General features: G+C 41.1%; 2 protein-coding genes across 7 annotated transcripts in view; both read left to right on the forward strand.

Moving 5' to 3' along the window:
* Window positions 1-10,127, forward strand: part of STT3A (STT3 oligosaccharyltransferase complex catalytic subunit A) — a 31,689-nt gene extending 21,562 nt beyond the window's left edge. For all 3 annotated transcript variants that reach the window (XM_002708666.5, XM_008259704.4, XM_051848207.2), the window contains 8 exons: window positions 1,063-1,154; window positions 2,102-2,257; window positions 2,500-2,688; window positions 3,381-3,497; window positions 3,615-3,717; window positions 7,289-7,477; window positions 8,553-8,668; window positions 9,850-10,127. In XM_002708666.5, the coding sequence (XP_002708712.1) occupies window positions 1,063-1,154; window positions 2,102-2,257; window positions 2,500-2,688; window positions 3,381-3,497; window positions 3,615-3,717; window positions 7,289-7,477; window positions 8,553-8,668; window positions 9,850-9,888 (1,001 nt within the window). In that variant the 3' untranslated portion in view covers window positions 9,889-10,127. The remainder of the gene's footprint in view (window positions 1-1,062; window positions 1,155-2,101; window positions 2,258-2,499; window positions 2,689-3,380; window positions 3,498-3,614; window positions 3,718-7,288; window positions 7,478-8,552; window positions 8,669-9,849) is intronic.
* Window positions 10,128-13,769: 3,642 nt separating this feature from the next.
* CHEK1 (checkpoint kinase 1) overlaps window positions 13,770-21,282 on the forward strand; it is a 34,110-nt gene continuing 26,597 nt past the window's right edge. Inside the window, exons 1-5 of one of the 4 annotated variants that reach the window (XM_008259670.4) lie at window positions 13,770-16,387; window positions 17,166-17,250; window positions 18,346-18,569; window positions 19,641-19,705; window positions 19,795-19,864. In XM_008259670.4, the coding sequence (XP_008257892.1) occupies window positions 17,186-17,250; window positions 18,346-18,569; window positions 19,641-19,705; window positions 19,795-19,864 (424 nt within the window). In that variant the 5' untranslated portion in view covers window positions 13,770-16,387; window positions 17,166-17,185. The other 3 variants (XM_051848229.2, XM_051848218.2, XM_002708661.5) reach the window with 3 other exon arrangements.

The following is a 21,282-nucleotide window of genomic DNA, read 5'->3' on the forward strand; positions in this document are numbered from 1 at the left end:
ACAACGACTCCGGGTGGGTTAGCCCGAAACCAAGAGCGTAGATCTCAATCTGAGTCTCTTGAGCTGTTGTTACCTGCTGCCTCCCAATATGCTCATTAATAGGAGTTGGAATCAAAATAGATTCCATTTTATAAATATACTATAATCAACTCCTTACTGTTAGACATTTAAGTTGTTTCTAACCTTTTTCTATTATTTACTTGTTAAAGATTTAGTTATTTGAAAGTCAGAATTACAGAGAGAGAGGGAGAGACAAAGAGAGATCTCTGTCCACTGGTTCACTCTGCAAATGGCCGCAATGCCCAGGGCCAGTCCAGGACAAAGGCAGAATCCAATAACTGCATCCAAGTTCCCCATGTGGATGCAGGGTCCCAAGCACTTGGGCTCTCCTCAGCTGCTTTTCCAGACACATTAACAGGGAGTGGGATTGAAAGTGGAGCAGCTGGGACTTGAACTGGCACCCATATGCGATATCAGCACTGTGGACAGTGGCTTAACCTGCTTAACTACGGTGCTGGCCCAGATTTTTTTTTTTTTTTTTTAAGATTTATTTTATTTTTATTTGAAAGGCAAAGTTACAGAGAGAGAGAGAGGGAGAGACAGAGAGAGGTCTTCCATCCACTGGTTCACTCCCCAAATGGCTACAATGGCCGGAACTGGGCTAGGCCAAAGCCAGGAGCCAGGAGCTTCTTCCAGGTTTCCCACATGGGTGCAGGGCCCAAGCACTTGGACCATCCTCCACTGCCTTCTCAGACACCTTAGCAAAGAGCTAGTTGGGAAGTGGAACAGCTGGGACTTGAACCAGTACCCAAATGGGATGCCGGTATTGCAAGAGGCAGCTTAACCCTCTGCGCCACAATGCTGGCCCCATCTTTTTCTATTTTAAAGGGTGCTGTAGTAAACATTCTTTGAAAATTTCTATGATTTTTTTTTTTAGGCTACATTGTTGGAACTGGAATTGCCGAGTTAAATGTGTGGAATTATCCGTATAATGAAGCTACTTTCCCTTGTAGGTTCCTATGGACAGGGCTCAGCTGCTTACTTTTCTTCCCTCTTTTGTAGTTGGCCTCTATTACTGCTTTAGCAACCTGTCTGATGCCCGGATTTTTATCATCATGTATGGTGTGACCAGCATGTACTTTTCAGCTGTGATGGTGAGGAATGCTCTCAGTCCTAGCAAACCTTTCAACCCCTAATTTTTTCTGCCTGATAGGATTCAGAAAGTACTGATGATTGTGCCAGTGCTTCCCTCTGAGCACTGGAAGGGCTGAATTATAGAGCTGCCTGTTGTTGATCCTTTCCAGGAACGTGTAAGACACACATTCTGGTTGTGGGATTGGCATTCAACTTTCTTGGATTCATGGCTTTGTGTTAGAAAGCTACTCTTGCACTTCATTGGAGAATGTGACCCTGGGTGTCTCAAAAAGGAAGATAATATTTTTTTCATGAAGGCTGGGAATAATATCCAATGCAAGATTTTTTTTAATATTTATTTATTTGAAAGTCAGATTTAGAGAGAGGGAGAGGCAGAAAGGTCTTCTATCCGCTGATTCACTCCCTACATGGTCACAGTGGCCAGGACTGGGTCAGACTGAAGCCAGGAGCCAGGAAATTATTTTGGGTCTCCCACATGGTGTTAGACACCCAAACACTTGAACCATATTTCACTGCTTTTCCCAGGCCATTAGTAGGAAGCTGAGTTGGAACTGGAACAGCTGGGACACTAACTGGCACCCATATGGGATGCTGGCATTGCAGGTGGTCCTTTTACCCACTGCACTGCAATGCTGGCCTCTAGTGCTAGGAGGAAGTGTATGTATTATAATAAAACAATATTTTTTTCTACTCTTTTTGATTTCAAGCCACAGTTAGTAAATATAATTTATGTCCTGTCGTTACTCAGGACAAACACACATATACAGCTGTATATAACTGAAACAAAGTTTAAGAAATACATAACTTCTGTAGCTCTATCAAGTGTTTTCCATTTTCATTGAAAAATCATGTTTAATAAAAATCCCTAAATTGATATCATGATATAATAGTAGGTTGTTATCTATAAAACACAGATTAGACTGATCATACCTCTTGTGTTTTTTAGGTGCGTCTGATGTTGGTGTTGGCGCCTGTTATGTGCATTCTTTCTGGCATTGGAGTTTCCCAGGTGCTATCCACATATATGAAGAATCTGGACATAAGTCGTCCAGACAAGAAGAGCAAGAAGCAACAGGATTCTACATACCCTATTAAGAATGAAGTGAGAATTAAGTAATGCTAAGGAGAATTTTGGGAAGCTGTTTGTGTGTGTGTGTGTGTGTGTGTGTATGTGTCTGTGTTTGACTTGGGGAGTAACATAGAGCACTATCATAAGTTGTCAGAATTGATGCATGTAGCCCCTGACTTACTTTGATCCATCATATCTACATTGACTGTGTGTAAGCAGCTGTCATATGTTGCGCAAATGTAGTATGGTTTACCACATAATTCTTTCTCATTTAGGTGGCAAGTGGGATGATATTGGTCATGGCCTTCTTTCTCATTACCTACACCTTTCATTCAACCTGGGTGACCAGTGAGGCCTACTCTTCTCCCTCCATTGTGCTGTCTGCCCGGGGTGGGGATGGCAGTAGGATCATTTTTGATGACTTCCGAGAAGCGTATTATTGGCTTCGTCACAATACTCCAGAGGTAAAATTGGAGCAGTGGGACTGTGGGGAAGGGAAGACGTTTGATATTTAGAGAATCATATAACTTTCAAATAGGTGAGAAGCTTGGAGAAATTGGAATTTTAGAATCCTAGTATTGAGTAAGTCTTAAAGGTCAGTCTCCATTCAGTTCAGGGATGTCTTCTATAGTGATCCTGACTGATAATTGTCTAGACATTGGCTACCTCTAACATTTTAATTTATACCTTTCGAGGATCTGAAATGATTTCCTTTACAGTAGCTATTGGGAATAGCATTTCTGAGTCTGATTTGTTAGAAATTAAAACTAAGAATCTGTTAGTCCTTGCCCATTGTTTCCCATGGCTGGTATTTTTGTGATATTGTCAATAGATTATTTAGTTCTCTAATAGTACTAGGCTTTTTTTTTTTCTATTTTGCATAATCTTTCACACTTTCCATTCCATTGTACTTGTTTATATAAAGTGATCTGATGTAAAAATATTGCAATGTTAGATTGTATATAATTTGTGCTAAGATTTCATGATTGTATGTAAATGGTAGAACAAATCCTCAGATTTATTTTTCATTTAAGCATGAATCACTTTATTTAGAAATTGGTTAAAACTATCAGATCAAAGGTGCCATTGTACTCCTCTTGCTTCTGGTTTTTAGAGGCAGTGAGAAGTCAGTTATTTCCATTTCCCATTCTTTCAGGATGCAAAGGTCATGTCATGGTGGGATTACGGCTACCAGATTACAGCTATGGCAAATCGGACAATTTTAGTGGACAACAACACATGGAATAATACCCATATTTCTCGAGTAGGGCAGGTAAGATGAAGGGATCCTTTGACTGTTTGGTCTGCCATGTCTATTGGGAAATATTCCTCCATGAGGGGATTATCTGACTTGAGATTTTCTCTGAGAATTGTACATTTATTTTCATAGGCAATGGCATCCACAGAAGAAAAAGCCTATGAAATCATGAGGGAGCTTGATGTCAGCTATGTGTTGGTCATTTTTGGAGGCCTCACTGGGTATTCCTCTGATGGTAATGTACTTGACTTTATTCTAGCTGCAGGGCATAAATTCCAAGTAAATAAGTAGATGCTAATTTTCTGTTCTTTTACTAATATCTTTAGGATATTTTTCTGATCTGGGAAGCTCCTAAGTATTTTTAATGAGGTTTGAGGTTTGTTTTTTTTTTTTTTCTCAACAAGTATATGTAAATAATTCTGATGTAGATATGCTATAATTATCTAAAGACATAGGAATAATTCTACAATCAGTAACACAAAGAACATGAGGCTTGTGAAAATGAACTTAATTAGCTTATCTGTACTGGCTTTAAACCTTATAATTATCTGCCAGCTTATAAACATTTTATATACACACACATATATATCTGTGTGTGTGTATATATATGTATATATATATGTATATACATATACATATATATAAAACATACATGGGGAACTTGAAAAAGTTCATGGAAACAGGGAATTAAAAGAGTAAAAAATATAATCTTTATTTCTCATCATGAACTCTATCAAGGTCAAGACACTGTTGTAAGTGATAATACCAGCTGTTTAATCCATTCCTGAAGAACTGAGGCTCCTGGGGATTTAACCATGTCAAGGCAGTGTGTTTACTTTTCTTTCCCTTTTTTTTTTTTTTTTTTGAGAGATTTATTTTAAAGGCAGAGAGAGAGAGAGAAAGATCTGCTGGTTTACTCCTCAAATGTCTTCAATAGCCAGAACTGAGGCCAGGAGCCAGGAGCTTCTTCTGGATCTCCCATGTGGGTGCAGGGTCCCAAACACTTTTGGCCATTTTCCACTGCTTTCCCAGGCATGTTAGCAGGGAGCTGGAGCAGAAGTAGAGCAGCTGGGACTCGACCTGGCGCCCATATATGATGTTGGCATTGCAGGCTGCAGCTTAACGTAGTGTGCCACAGCACTGGGCCGTGTTTTCCATTTTTAACTGAAGAAAGATGGGAGGGTGCCATTTAAAGAGTTTTTTTAGATTAGGAAACAAAAAGAAGTGAAAAGGAGTCAAGTTAGAATTATATGGTGGATGCCTAATCATTGCCCATCAAAACTCAGGCAAAATTGCCCTTGTTTGATGAGAGGAATAAGTCAGAACATTGTTGTGAAAGAGAAGGACTGTCTGTGGTGAAGAGTTCCTTGGCATTTTTCTGTGAAAACTTCAGCCACCTTTTTTTTTTTTTTTCCAAGAAGTGATAGTTTTTTTCCTGTAGCCCAAAGTCAAATCACAAACCAGTGTACCCAGATTGGGGATCTTAATGTCAGTTAAGAGTTCTGTTGCGTTTCCTATTAGCTAAGTATCCTAAGAATAAGGACTTTCTCTGACATAGTCACCCAGGAAAGTTAATCATAAATCTCTAACATCACCTAACGTCCAGTCCATAGCCACATTTCCCCAAAGGGCTTAAGTCTTCTGTGGCTGAGTTTTCCAACACTGTGATCCAGTTAAGGTGCACATGCTGTGTTTGGTTGTGTGTTTAAGTCACTTGAAGAGTCCTGGCTGATGCTGCGTGTGTCCTGTGCCCTGGGGTTCTCTGGATGTTTCCTTGTGGTATTTGAGCTGTTTCCTGTGTTTGGTCTGCGGGAGCAATTAGATTCAGACAGCCTTTTTTGCAGCAAGAATAGTGCATAAGCAGCACCCTGAGTTTTGGGTTGCATCCCATTGGAAGGTGCACAACATCAGGCTGTCCCACAGTCAGTGATGACAAGGGCCAGTCCTCGCTTTTAGAGGGCGACCCCTCCCTTGAAAGGAGTGTGTTTTCCTTCCACAATCAATAAGTGATCTCTGCAGCGGGTGGTGGTGCTTCAGGATCCTCTGAATACCCTGATCCCCAGTAACCTGCCACCCAGTGGTCAACCCTTCTTGGTAAAACAGCAAGATCCGGTGGTGGCACAGTTGGAAATGGAACTTGTGAATCAAGACACCTGTCCCCACCATATACCAGCATCTGTCAGTGTCCTTTCCTCCCAGGGAAATGGAGGGCTGCCTGTCTGTCCCAGGCTGGTAGCATGCCCAAGGGGAGAGTGGTGCAGGTCATGTGAGCTTTCTGACTGGTTCAGGGCCTGTGTTTTTAGAAAGCTTTTCAGAGTTTCTAAGTGCTGATTTGTTTGATAGCATTTCCCTGTAATGATGATCTACCTTATTGATACTAAAACCTCAGGTCAAGAGGGAGTTGTCTGAATTAGGGAACTATCTGAGTTGTAGAATAATTCCATCAAATAGGTTTCTCAGACTTAAACACCTCTGTTGGCCAAGCAGGCCCTGTAGGGGCCCATGGAGCCTCTGCTGCTTTAATGATCTGTTTAAAATCCCTGACAATTGGTCACATTTGCGTGAAGAAGTTTAGAGTTGAAGGATTTTTACAAGTGGTCCCAGTTCGAGTCTGAGCGGCCCTGAGGATGATGGGGTGGTCCTTTCTCTTCCGTGGGGCTATGGGGATCCCAGTACCTCTTAGGGAGCCTGGTCAGTGTTGGACCCTCTGTGGGTGTGGCTGGGGATAAAGTCATCGTCCTTGTCACCGTTACAGTATTTTCTTTCAAGGGTCCTGTTGTAGGACGTTTCACAAGTGCTTCAGTTACTTGTTTTCTGGGGTAGGTTAAACATTTTCCTTGCTTGTACTCTCTCTCTACCTTTGGCCTTGTTCCTAGAATGCATTATGGGAAAAAAACAGCACTGCAATCCAACAGCAAGGTCAGTGTGAATTCTGACTCAGCATGCACGAAAGCAGGCAACTGGAGCAGGCACAGCACTGGCCCCCGATATTTTATTATAGCACATCCTGATTTGGACTAGCCACATTTCAGGTGCTCAGGAGCTACCTGTGACTGGTGACTACAACATTCAATAGCTTAGCCCCAGCTAATATTTAGGACTCTTTTTTTAGAGATTTATTTTATTTATTAAGAGTTACAGAGAGAAGAGGAGAGACAGACAGAGACAGAGACAGAGAGACAGAGAGATCTTACATCCACTGGTTCACACCCCAAATGACCGCAGTGGCTGGGGCTGGGTATACTTAGGACTAATTGCTTTCTTTCTTTTTTTTTTTTTTTTTTAAGATTTTTTTTTATTTATTTGAACAACAGAGTTAGAGAGAGAGGGAGAGACAGAGAGATCTTACATCTGCTGGTTCACTCCCCAAAAGGCTGTAACGGCCAGGAATGGGCCTGACCAAAGCTAGGAGCTAGAAATTCTATCCTGGAGTTCTAGATTGGGCCATCTTCTGCTGCTTTCCCAGGCACATAAGCAGGGAACTGGACTCGGTGCCCATATAGGATGCTGGCTTTGTAGGTGGCTTAGCTCAGTTTGTCATAATCTCAGCCCCTAGGTCTAATTTCAGTTGTAGTTTAAGTTTGGACCAATACCATGGATTTGGATTTTAATAATTTCTAAGAAGTTATATATTTTGAGGAAACGTTTTGCCCATATATCATCTTTTCTGTTTTTATAAATTTGAGTTAAATGGTATCATTCACCATTAGAAAAATCAGGTCTTGTCTTAGAAATTTACCTTTTTATAGGTTATTTTACTATAGCAGCCTTTGTGATGTAGCTTTTTTGTTTGTTTTTTCTCCTAGATATCAACAAATTTCTTTGGATGGTTCGGATTGGAGGCAGCACAGACACAGGCAAACATATCAAGGAGAATGACTATTATACTCCAACTGGGGAATTCCGTGTGGACCGTGAGGGTTCTCCAGTGCTGCTCAACTGTCTCATGTACAAGATGTGTTACTACCGCTTTGGACAGGTCTACACAGAAGCTAGTGAGTGATACTTAATAACACGAATAATGGTAGCTTCTACTGTGTAAGTTTTCTGTATGCCAGGTATTACCTTTTGTGCTTCACATCTATTAACTCTTCTAAATCTCACAACAACCTAAAGATAGATATTAATACTATTGTCACTTTATATGACAAAATTGAGGTACAAATAAGTTACTTAACTGCCTAATGTCACATGACTAGTGGTAGAGTCAGGATTTAAACTTGGGGAGTCTGGCTCTAGATTCTGCATTTCTTAAAAAATGTTTAAAAGTTTATTTGGGAGACAGAGAGATAAAGATAGATTGATTTCCTATATGATGATTCACTCTCCAAATGTGCTAGACCACAGCCAGGAAGCTAGCTCAGTCCTAATCTCCCATATGTGTAGCAGGGACCCATCCACTTGAGCCACTACCTGATGCTTCCTAGGGTGCTCATTAACAGGAGGCTGGAATTGGGATCAGAGCCAGGATTCAAACTCAGGCACTCTGATATGGGATGCCGGTATTGCAAATGGCATCTTCAAAGGCCTCCCCCAGGTCCTATACCATAATTTTTATTATGTTTCAGTAAGGGGTATTGCAGTGAAGAAAAGAATGGACAGAGACACAAAGGGCTTTTCATTTCTTCAGATCAATACATAGGCAGTAATTTGAACAGCTTAAGTCTTTCCTTCCAACTTCCATTATCTTGGTTCTGCACTTGGGAGAATTTCCGAAGTGGATTCAGGCTTTTGGCTTCCATTAGGTTCTTCTGTGACCCTTTGGTTACCAGAATGTTATGGAGGCATATGTATGACAGTCCTCAGGAATGTAAGGGGCTTGCAAGTTAGTCCCCTGTCTCTTAGAAAAGAGATAATGTCAAGGATTCTGATATGCATCATCTTGGACAGGATTTGAATAGGATAACACTTGATTTATCCTTGTAACTTAATGGGCTGTTTGTAGATCCTACCCTCTAACCAAAAACTGCAGACTGAGAATAACAATCCAGTTAATAGATGATGTGCCAAATCTTTTTAAGGAAATTAGTACTGTAGAAAGAAGTGTGTTCTTTTTTCGTCCCTTTTTAGAGCGTCCACCAGGCTTTGACCGTGTCCGAAATGCTGAGATTGGGAATAAAGACTTTGAGCTTGATGTGCTGGAGGAGGCATATACCACAGAACACTGGCTGGTCAGGATATACAAGGTGAGCAGATGCTGTATTATCTCAGAAAGCAGCTCTCACGTTTGCAGATTGGTTTTGGTGCTTTGAAAATGGGTCATGTGTTTCTCAAAGTGACATTCTTGTGATGCCTGTGTCTGAGAAGGCTTGCATCTAAGGATTTCCCTGTTTAATTCAGATTGTTCTTAGTAGACATCCCAGTTGACTGTCATTTTGGCAGTTGTTGCAGTGATGTTTTTCCAGTTGGGGCTGGAGTCATCATGTTTGAATCACTGCCAGATTTAAGGGGTGGGTGGGGAGAAAGTGCTTGTGCTTTTTTTTTTAAATTTATTTGAGAGACAGAAAGCTCTCATCTGCTGGTATACTCCCGTATCAGGTAGGACTGGGCAATCTGGGTCTTCCATGTGGGTGGCAGGAACTCAATTACTTGAGCCATCATTGATGCCTCTCAGGGTCTGCGTTAGCAGGAACCTGGAATCCAGAGTTAGAGAACCCAGGTAATCTTGGTGGGGGATGTGGGTATATTAACTGACGTCTTAACTGCTAGGACAAATGCCCACCCATTTGTGTGTGTGTGTTTAATTCGATTATTTTAACTTATTTATTTTAAAGAACAGAGAAATACTGATATCTCATCTACTGTTTCATTTTTCAAATGCCTGCAATAGCTGGGTTTTGGCTGGGCTGAAGCTCAGAGCCTGGAACTCAATTCAGTTCTACAGGAGTGGTAGGGACCCAAGTACTTACGCCATTAGCTGCTGTCTCAGGGTGCATATTAGCAGGAAGCTGCAATCCGGAGTGGAGCTGGGACTCAAGCGAGGCATTCTGATGTGGAATGCAGGTATCCCAATCAGCGTCTTAACTTCTGTGCCAGATGCCTTCCCATTTGTATTTTTAAACCACATTTTCTTCAGAATTTATGGCATAGTCACATGAAGTCCATTAGGAGAATGTTCTCTTACGTAAGAAAATGTCGAGAACCCTTGATCTATATGGAGGGTAGAAAATTTACACTGCCCCTCAAAGGAGTACTCTAGTACTCTAATCAGAGTAGAGCTAGTTTTTAATCTGTGCTCATTTATCCACAACACTAAGCCAGGGAGCAGAAACCAAGATACTTCCTCTCTGGGTTAACCCATTTCAGTAGAAAAGCTTTCCAAAGTTAACCTAATTATAAATATTAAACTGGCATCTTTATGTTGCAGGTAAAGGACCTGGATAATCGAGGCTTGTCAAGGACATAAATGTCACATCCAGCTCAAATATTCTTCGCACTGAGAGCGTCATGTTTAGGACGTTGAAGATTTTTTTAAAATATGCAGTTTATAAGAACAGAGCCGGATGGGATTAGAATTGTCTGAACGTTTTGCCCTGGGCAGTATGGGCTGGGCCAAATTAAATAATTTTTATAATTCTGAGCAGGTTACCAAATGAAATGTCATGGCTTTACTTTGATCAATTAAAGGGGGGAATTTTTTTTAAATGTGCCTTATTTGTTTTGAATTATAACTGGTTTGAGGAAGGTGAAAGCTTATGCTGGGCAGATAGAAGGATAGCTCATCCATGTTCTTGGCTTCCTAAATGAGGCAAGTAGTGGCATTCTTTCTCAGATCAGGAAAACCGTCAAGGACTCGCTCAGATCCTACATATATAAACAATTTTGTTCTTGTTTCTGCATTGCAGCACCTAATACAATGCGTTGCACATAGTTTGTGGATTTTTATCAAATGAATAAATGTGGGACCACAAAAATGCCATTTCTGGGCAAGAAAGACAGCTTTGTTGCTATTACATCTTATTTGTAGTTTCTCCTGTCCTTAGAGGCTCTTTGACCTTATAATGGACAGAAAGCAATTAGCCAGACCTGATCTTACCACGTGTTCCATGGAATAAGCCAGGGTTTCCAGTTTGTTTTTTGAAGCAGGAATAAATCAAGGGTGACTAACTGTGGTTTTGAAGACTGATGACAAAGAAATTATTGTCATCAGTGGAAAAGAAGAAACCTCTCCAACATTATGTAGAGGGCTTAATGATCAGTTCGTATTTTTGAATCAGCTTTAAAATATACAACTACTTGAAATTTAGCTTTTCGTGCTCTCACTAGCCATGACACAGTAAGTTGCTCTTTGCTCATTTTCTTTAGACTCACTAAAACTCCTGTGGTTATTCAAGGTGAGCTCAACCTATTTATTGTTCTGTACTATTATTAAAAAAAAAAAATCTCAATTACTTGGTTTTGAAGCCCTTGACAGATAAGCTACAAAACAGAAGGAGAATTACTTTTAACAGATACCTAGAAAAAGAACAGTGTTGGCCTGATTGTAAGAAAAACTTCAAAACCTTTAAATTCAAAAGCACAGTGTTCCATGGATATTTAATGTAATGACAACTAGCCTTATGTTCAATACAGTAGGATGCCATGTTTATAACACAAGACATATCACTGATGTATACAGACTCTAAGTCATTAAAAAAAATATAAAGTAACTGCCTACTCTTACATGGTCAAAAAAATTGGAATTATATATGGTCTTTAGATTAAATTAAAATGGTGCTGCCAAATGATATGCTTGGTTATACTTGTAAACCCAGGGAACCTAGCCTTCTAAGCTAATTTATATATCCTGAACTTCAAACTGTGGGTGAGATTTAGATTTTATATAAAAACTGGTTTAGTACATGTTAATTCAGTACTAAATTTATATATAGAATTTCTCCCTACTGTAAGGTTATTCTGAATTTTATCAATCTGATTAATACCAGTTGTTGCTCTTAGGAATTTATTTGTGTTACTTTCTAGGCTTCATGAAGCTATCTTTTTTTTTATATATATATACTTTTTGTTTCCATTGTTATAATGCATTTAGTGTTAAGAATCTCAAATAAGCAGGTTTTCTACTTCCCAGAGGCTACTACTTTCAACTCCATGATGTACACATTTCTTGGTTCCACATCATTAAGAAATCTGTTCTATTTTGCTGTTTTGGTTTTTCAATTTTATGCACCAAATATTGACTTTCTGGTGTTGAAACTGAGGATTTATTTCTTTTTCACCATCCTTTTACCCCATGGACACACATTTTTACCATCTTCTATTATAGTTCTAACTATATTTATTATAGTTTTAATTCTATTATAATTTTATCTAGTAATATTTAGTTCTGTTAGTTTTAATTTAGGTTATATCAGTATTTAGTTTTTACCTATGGCTATTCAAAGTAAGCCATGTATATACTATTTCTGCTTTTCTTCCCCTGTGTAAGTTATTTTTTCAGGGAGTTTCTTCACTTGTTTTTTTGTGCTTGTAACTTATACCTTAGTTCTCCATAATTTTTGCCAACCTACTTTTAATATATTTAGGCACACCAGGTTTTTTAGAGATGTCTTTTGTTTGGTATATTCCACTTTGTATTGGTTAACTCACCGGGTTTGCTGCACACCTCTTGGGTTGATGTAGCCTTTCACTGTCAGACTGGGGTGTGTGTGTGTGTGTGTTCCTTTTCTCCCTTTGTTTTCTAAGATTTATTTATTTGAAAGGCAGATTGACAGAGGCAGTTAGAGACAGAGAGGAATAGATTGTCTGTTTGCTTGTTCACTCCCCAAATAGCTCCAGCAGCCTGAGCTGGGCCAGACTAAAGCCAGGAAGCAGGAAGTCCTTACGGGTCTTCCAGGAGGGTGTCAGGGGCCCAAGCTCTTAGGCCATCCTCTGTGGCTTTCCCAGGCACATTAGTGGAGAGCTGGATTAGAAATGAAGCAGCAGTCAGGACTTGACCCACTACTCCAATAGGGGATGCTGGCCTGCCAAACATAATATCCCCCACGCGCCCTCTTATCACCTCTAAATACCTTCCTGACAAAGTGTTTGAAGGAGATAAATTTCTTGAGATTGCATGTTTCTTGTCACACTCAATTCATAGGTTGGCTGGATATTTCAGGTTGGGAATAATTTACTTTAGGATCATTGTGAAGGCATTGGCCTGCTGTTTATTCCAAATTTTGAGAAATGAATACTGTCCTGTTTTTTGGTATGTCTTTTCCCTCCCACTCATTGCAGACCTCTTAGAATCTTTAAAGTTGTTTTTTTTTTTTTAAGATTTATTTTATTTATTTGAAAGAGTTACAGAGAGAGGTAGAGACAGAGAGAGAGAGGTCTCTCCAGATGGCTGCAACGGCCGGAGCTGTGCTGATCCCAATGATGTGTTTTAAGTGAGTCATTCATTTTGCTGAGTACTTTGAATTTTTAAATATGGAAAGTGAAGTTCTTCAGTTCTGGTAAATATTCTTGTATTCCATGTGAATTCCTCCAACCCTCTTTCTTTCTGAAAAATTACTTATTTTGATGTTGAACTTTCTGAATTAAATCTCCTAGTATTCTTGTTGCTTTCCATCTTCCTTCTGGGAGACTTCCTCAACTTTATTTTTCTACTTAAAATAGTTTTTTTCTGCTATATTTTTAGTGATCAAAAGCTTTTTTTTTGGGTTTGAATATTCCTTTGTTTTGACATTTTTCCAATTAAAGACTCTCAAATTCTTGGTTGTCTGCTTTTTTGACTTGGATCCTAAAAAGCTCATTGAAAGGTTTGCTAGGGGCAGAGCTTATTGATATCAGTTTCTTTTCTTTCTTTTCTTTTTTTAAGATTTATTTATTTGAGTTACACAGAGAGGAGGAGAGGCAGAGAGAGAGAGAATCTTCCATCCGCTGGTTCACTCCTCAATCGGCCACACTGGCTGGAGCTGGGCAGATCCAAAGCCAGGAGCCAGGAGCTACTTCTGGGTCTCCCACGTGGGTTCAGGGACCCAAGGAATTGGACCACCTTCTGCTTTCCCAGGCCATAGCAGAGAGCTGGATCAGAAGTGGAGCAGCCGGGACTTGAACTGGTGCCCATAAGGGATGCCAGCATTGCAGGCAGCGGCTTTACCTGCTATGCCACAGCACTGGCCCCTCAGTTTCTTTTCTTTCTTTCTTTCTTTTTTTTGACAGGCAGAGTTAGACAGTGAGAGAGAGAGAGACAGAGAGAAAGGTTTTCCGTTGGTTCACTCCCCAAATGGCCTCTATGGCCGGCGTGCTGCGCTGATCTGAAGCCAGGAGCCAGGTGCTTCTTCCTGGTCTTGGAAGAAGGACTTGGGCCATCCTCCACTGCCTTCCCTGGCCACAGCAGAGAGCTGGACTGGAAGAGGAGCAAACGGGACAGAATCCGGCACCCCAACCGGGACTAGAACCTGGAGTGCCAGCGCCACAGGCAGAGGACTAGCCTAGTGAGCCGGGGCGCCGGCCAGCCCCTCAGTTGCAATCTATTGTGATTGGGCTAGACTGTTAAATTGGGAAATCTCTGACGCTGATATTTTTAGGTTATTTTTCTCCTACATAGGTGAGCATCCTTTGAAAAGGTTTGTGTATCCTCTTACTTAAGTATATAAGCCAAGCTGTCAGTTTTCTGTTAGTATAGTAGGGAAGGAAAATCTAAGGCTCAACCTTCAGTGCATAAACTCAATTCTATTGCTTTAAAGTACTCAAGCAAAAACCATGCCTAACACGGAAATGCTGAACTCAGTTCATATGCCATGCATTTACCTTTTCTAGTATTATCCTAGTTTTGATGTTGACTAGATCCTTGGTGCATGGAGGAATGGGGATAAAAGGGACAGTGGTTTCTTTGTTTCTTATGGTCTTTCTGTCTGTTTTTAACCCCACTTTCACCTCTACATTCAGCATTACCTGGATTCAGCAATTCAACTTGAACCTTTTGGGATTTCTGAGATGTAAATAAGTTGCTTTTCTGTTTTCCTATTGCTATCTTTGGGATTTATCTTTATTTCACTTAAGTTAGTACCTTTCATCTAAAGGTCTTCCATTTTCCAACATTTTATTAACCATTCTTAATGGTTTTTTAAAAATTTATCCCTTACTATTATTTTTGTAAGGTTTCATAAGGGAACGATCTATTCTCAGAAGTGCTATCTCATATATTCTACCTTTAAATGGTATTCTGCCTAAATCTGCATACCCTTTTTCAGGCTAAAATGATGTATTCTATCCAGACTACATGAGAACTGTGCAGCTCCTTTTCCTTTTTTAAAAGATTTTACTTGTTTGAAAGGCAGTTATAAAGGAAAGACATCTTCCATCCACTGGTTAACTCCCCAGATGGTTGCAATAGCAAGAACTGGAGCAGGTTGAAGCCAGGAGCTTCTTGGACTCCCACACCAGAGCAGGGGCCCAAGCACTTGGGCCATCCTCAGCTGCTCTCTCAGGCACGTTAGCAGGGAGCTGAGTTGGAAGTGGAGCAGCTGGGACTCGAACCGGCGCCCATATGGGATGCTGGTGTCCAGGTGGCAGCTTCACCCCCTTTGACACAACGTGGCCCCTCCTTTTCCTTTTTTAATAGTGGCAGATGTCTTCCATTCACTGGTTCATTCCCCAAATTCCTGATCTCACGTGGGTGGCAAGAGCTGAAGTACTTGGGCTAAGACTCTCAGGCTCATTAGCAGGAAGGTGGATTGGATCTCCAACCAAGCACTCTGATAAGTGGGACGTGGGTGTCCCATGCAGTGGCTTAAACTGCTGCAGCACTATGACTGCCTTTATCTGACCTCTTCATATTGTTTGCAGCATACAGTATGCATCTAGAACAGTTGCTGTGTATTACATGAAACCGAAACTGTAATACCATGTTTCAAAGCTTCATACGGAAAGCAGCTGGAGATTTATTCTTGATTTCTGCCCCTAAGTTTGCTTCTTTTCAGTCAGACGTGTGCATATTTGGTGCAATATATTTTACACCTATTACTAGTATGACAGTAGCTCGTTTTGCTAGGTGTATGCGGCTCAGCTTTGAGGACTGGCATACTTAATGGAGATGACCGTGTTGGTACCTTGAATTCTCACTTTCCAGACTGTTTAGTTAAGTCCTTTTCCTCAGAGTTTGGTTTGCCATTCAAGTTTGCTTTTATATTTGTATTGTAAATTTTTATTTTGGCTTCCACTTACCTATTTCTTATACATTAAGAATTAGAAAGCTAGCAGAACTAAACTAGGCAGATGGTCATCCTTCAAAAAGATTGGCTGAAGTATTGTTTTGGAGGCTTTTCACAGACAAGGCAAAACTGGTTCTCCTGACATTACCGCCAACTCCAAAAACATTAGATGCCTCTGGCTCCCACGTCAGAATTCACTCATTCTTCACAGGCTCCACTCTCAACAGCTGTTGCAAGCTTCTCGGCTCGAGAATGGGTCCGGCACTCAAGCTGACACAGTGTTTACGACGCTGCCCGCAGTTCCGCCGTGCAGGTGCGCGGAGGTCGCGGGCCGGTCGCTTTACTTAGAATAGCGACGTAGCCTTTCCCGGAGCAAAGCGGGGACCCCCCGGCCCGCAGGGATGGCCCGCTTTGGGACGGAGGCTTCCCCTCCGCCCAGTCGGGCTCCACACACCGGATGTCGTTTCGCATTTGGCCCAGAGGCCAATTCCCACTGACGGGACGGGCAGCTCCTAAATTTCTTCAACCAGGAACCTCACGGATTACAAAGTAGCCCGTGCCCGGCAGGCTGAAGACGTCCGCTGGAGGCACCGCCTCCTGGCGCGGGGCGTTAGCAGCAGCCAGTCTTCAGAGGAGGCAGGCATGGGAACGTGCGCTGCCCTACTTTACGGCAAGGACGCGCTCGTTTGCGACACGGTGACGCAAGCAAGTTTTGGCGGGAAAAGCGCTGCATTTGGATTCCTGTAGTGGCGGGCTAAGGACAGCCTGGTGAGGAGTGGCCGGTTGGGTGGGAAAGGAACCCGGGGAAGGGGTTCGGAAGTTAGTGAGGAGGAACACAGTGAGAAAGTTATCGTTGACGGGCGAAGGCAGAAGTGACTCCCGCGGAGAGGCGGTTTCGGAAGGTGGAGGTGTATAGTACTAAGGGGGTCTCCGTTGTGTGAGTAGGGGGCGGGGGGAAACGGGAGAGGCTACCACCTTGCCGCAGGCGTCCCCAGAGGCTTGGGCGCCGTCCTTGTGGGTCTCAGCCCTTCCTTCCGCTTCTCGGGGCAGTTTGGCCCCGCCCCGGGCTCCTCCCGGCCTTTGGGACGGGTGCGGGTGGGGTGGGGTGGGGTGGGGTGGGGGTGGGGTGGTGAGGTGGGAATCAGTACCCAGCGAGTGGGGAGGAGGGGCTGCAGTTGGCGTTTTATTCCCCCTCTACCAAGCCGCAGCGCCTTACTGTCGTCCTCAGACTCACCTGTCCCAACCCCGCTCTTGTTCACTGGAAGCCATTTGCCCCTCAGCCCCTCTTCACACCCTTGACTTTCCTGGGGAGGCCGGGTGAGGGCGCAGTTTCGGCCTTCGGTGTGCATGGGGATGGGGTTTGCGATCTACACGGCGAAAAGCCCACGTTCAGAAAACTTGCTGTGGTTTAAAGACTTGGATAAACGTGGATGAGATGTTAAGGGGGAGGCAGCAGGTCTTGTGGGGGACCCAAAGCTCAGTGGTTTTACCGGTGATGGCCGCTTAGACTCATCCCGCATATTCTCTGGGTTCCTGCGTTTTACAGCCGTGGTTCTTGGTGGAGTCATGGCAGTGCCCTTTGTGGAAGATTGGGACTTGGTGCAAACCCTGGGAGAAGGTGCCTATGGAGAGTGAGTTTGAATCCTTATCTTTCCTTGCCTTCATGCTTGCTTTAGTTAACTGTTGGCTTGTGTGCACATTCGTTGGAGTTGTGTTATTTAATTCAGCGGCTCTTTAGAGAACAGATCTTTACAATTGAAATGCAAGACATCTGAAATTGTACAGTCTGTTGTGAGGATTAATATATACTCCTGGCTTCTTATTTATTTTTTTAAACATTTTCTTTGTAAAGAACTGAATTCATGGTTCCCCTCCCACATATTTCTTCTTGGTAAGCATAGTGGTTAAATGGGCAAAAGAACAGACTCCAGATAGCCTTCCTGGTTTCAGATCCTCAGTCTATCACCACGTTGTCGTTGTTTTGTGATCCCCAGGACTCTTCCTAATGTGTGTTTGTGTGTTCTTACCTGTAAGATGGCAATAATGGTGCTTAGAACATTACCATAGGCATGTGTAGTGTGGAATTAATAAATGTTAGATAATGTGATCAAAATTATATGAATATAACATTTAAATATGATGTCGCCTAGAATTGTTGTTTTCCTAACTTAGTTTATGTTATCAAGCATTTATTAAATGACTTTTGTGTGTATAATCAAATTATTTAAAAAATCATTTTATGTATTTTTTTAAGAACAGACACAGAGAGACCTCTTTTCTGCTGGTTTACTCCTCAGATACCTTCAACATCCTGGCCTGGAGCAAGCTAGGACCTGAGAGTATAGTCCAGTCTCATATGTGGTAGAAACTCAACCACTTGAGCCATCATCGCTGGCTCCCAGGATCTGCATTAGCAGTCACCAGGAGTTAAAAGTTAGAGCTAGATTTTTTAATCTAGGCAGTCTGATTTGAGATACGGACATCTTAAGCCAAGTCTGAAAATCTAGGCTAAATGCCTGTCCCTGTAATGACTTCTCTGGCGTGTTACAGTAGTTCATGTTTCAAAAAGGAATAGTATCAATTGTAAACATGGTAGAAACCATGTTTCTTCTTGGTGGAGAAATTAAAGGTAAAGCGATATTGTGCAAGTCATGTTTAATCTTTTGAAGTTTTAAGAGAAATAATATTAAAATATCTGGAGTGTTATTGTAATTCTTCCTTTTCAGAGTTCAACTTGCTGTGAATAGAATAACTGAAGAGGCAGTTGCAGTGAAGATTGTGGACATGAAGCGTGCCATAGACTGCCCGGAAAATATTAAGAAAGAGATTTGTATCAATAAAATGTTAAATCATGAAAATGTAGTAAAATTCTATGGTCACAGGAGAGAAGGCAATATCCAGTATCTATTTTTGGAGTACTGCAGTGGAGGAGAGCTTTTTGACAGAATAGGTATGAAAATATTTAAGATAATTATTCTGTTTCTAATTTTTTTTAATCTTGAGGGGCTGTTTGGTTATTATCCTTTCAGAATTGCTAGTGCAACAATGAAATTGGAATAAGTTGTCTTTTTTCATGCAGCTTGTACTAACACATGAGAGCATATATAGAATCACTGAAAGAAAACCTTTTTTTGAGTGATATAAGTGGCTTTAATAAAGATTACTTTTTTATAGTTTATGACCAGTGAATTGTTACATGGTAAATATCATAAATACAACATACTGTTGGCTTGTATAATTCTTTATAGAAATTATAGTTACATGAAATCATTGTATACATATACATATCCAAAATACTGTTTTTTCTTCTTTAAGTGAAGTAACAGAATTTTCTAGGATTACTTTGTAAATATTAAGTAAATTCTATTTGCTATTCCATGCAAATTCAAAGGATCGATACTGCAGAGCACTTAGAAATGCATAAAATACATTCTGTGAATCTCACTTCATTATTTAAAGCCTACGTATTAAGATTACTAGAATCTCCAGTGTGAATTTCAGGAGAGAGTTGAGGGTAATGGAAATCAAAGTTACCTATAAAAAGGTAATGGACAATAGAACTTTTCTATACTTGATCTTAGTCAAAAGTCTGGGAGTCGATAGAACTTTTCTTAATAGCTTCACATTTATGGCTTTGTAGTGTGAGAGGTTGTATGAAGTTTAAACCTGTTAAATGCATAATGAAATTGGCTTGAATAGCCCTAGATTTCCATGTTGGCTAAATAAATCAGAATTACTATACAATATGCCGGAACTTTTAAAGCATGACTTGTATTTTTGAATGATGGTTTGTTGTTTCTCTAATTTTCCTGTGAAGTTAGTTTATTTTTGCCACTGAACAGACCAGAAAATATGAGTTCAATAGTGTATGTGTTTATAGACTCTTGAGTCTTCTGTTAGCATCAGATTCTGTTAGCTAAAATAGAATCACAGATGTCTTAAGTTTTGAACTGAGAAGCTCTGTGATTGATGCCTGGTTATGTTTATCCAATAAACTAAGCGTTATCATTAATTCTTACAGAGCCAGACATAGGCATGCCTGAACAGGATGCTCAGAGGTTCTTCCACCAACTCATGGCAGGAGTGGTCAGTACAATTGTTTGTTGTCCTTTTACTTAAAATTAGTATGAATGAAATACCAAATTCTGATGTTTTTCCTGGTGCCTCTCCCTTAGGTTTATCTGCATGGTATTGGGATAACACATAGGGATATTAAGCCAGAAAATCTCCTGTTGGATGAAAGGGGTAAGTTTGGCATGATTTAATGCTGCCTCCGATACTTATTACAGCCATTCAAGGTAGGATCAAGGCTTTTGTCTTACTAAATTTCAGGACAAAAAATCTGAGAAGTCAAGGAAAATTGGAAGACTTAGTTTATTTGGACTTTTCAAGACTTTCATTATATCATTGTAGATGAGGTAGGGAAGCCTGACCTTGAGCAAGGGTAGCTCACTAGCTGATTAAGTGTAATACTTGTTTTTAAGTCTTTCATGAATTAATAAAAGTAAGTATCTGTTGTGTCCTGGATCTAAGCTTTGTCCTGGTCACACTTTTTAATTTATGAGTTGGATAAAGATGCAAGAAAATTAGTTATTTTATAGATGTCATATAACTGAGAGGGATAGTTAGTGAAAGTGTTAGATTGTAGAGTGAGAATTTTAAAAAGTAAAGAAATGTTAGCTATGTGAGGAAGAGATTTTTATTTTGTTTAATGCTGTAAACTAGCAAAAAGTCAGCTTTCAGAAATACTTATTAAATGAATGAACTTAGCAGATAAGAGAAGTGGGTCATATCTTTATTTTTTTATTTATTATGCTTTTAAGATTTATTTTATTTGAAAGGCAGAGTTACTGAGAGAAGAGGAGAGACAGAGAGAGGGATTGATCTTCCATCCACTGGTTCAGTCCATAAATGGCCACAACAGCTAGAACTGGGCCAGGCTGAGGCCAGGAGCCAGTGTCTTCCAGATTTCCCATGTGGTCACAGGGGCTGTCTTCTGCTGCCTTCCCAGGCATGTTAGCAGGGAGCTGGATTGCAAGTGGAGCAGCTAGGACTCGAACTATTGCCTATGGGATGTTGGCGCTGTAGATAGCAGCTTATCCTCCTTGGCCATAATGCTAACATGCCCCGCCCCCATCCCCTTTTTTCTTCTTTCTGTGTGTGTGTGTGTATATATACACATTATTTTTTATGGATCAAATCTATTAAGTTGCTTTTGGGATTGTTGACTCCCATGAATGGATCTGTTCAAAACTGGAATAGGTTGCTTTGGGATTTCATAACATCAGAGCCAAACACTAAGTAATTTTTCAAGGATGTTTTTAATTAATATTTATTTGAAAGGCAGGATTACAGAGTGGGAGAGGCAGAGAGAGAGAGGAGAGAGAGAGAGATTGAGCTTCCATCCACTGGTTCACTCCCCAAATAGCTACAATGGCCAGGGCTGGACCAGACTGAAGCCAAGAGCCTGGAGCATTTTCCAGGTCTCTCAGGTGGTTGCAGGGACCCAAGTACTTGGGCCATCTTCCGCTGCTTTCCCAGCGCATTAGCAGGGAGCTGGATCGGAAATAGAGCAGCTGGGTCTCAAACTGTTGCCCATATGAGATGCTGGCATCGCAGGCAGATGCTTAACTTGTTGCGCCACAGTGCCGGCACCAAAAAAT

The sequence above is a fragment of the Oryctolagus cuniculus genome, chromosome 1 (assembly GCF_964237555.1).
Source record: "Oryctolagus cuniculus chromosome 1, mOryCun1.1, whole genome shotgun sequence".
Taxonomy (NCBI): domain Eukaryota; kingdom Metazoa; phylum Chordata; class Mammalia; order Lagomorpha; family Leporidae; genus Oryctolagus; species Oryctolagus cuniculus.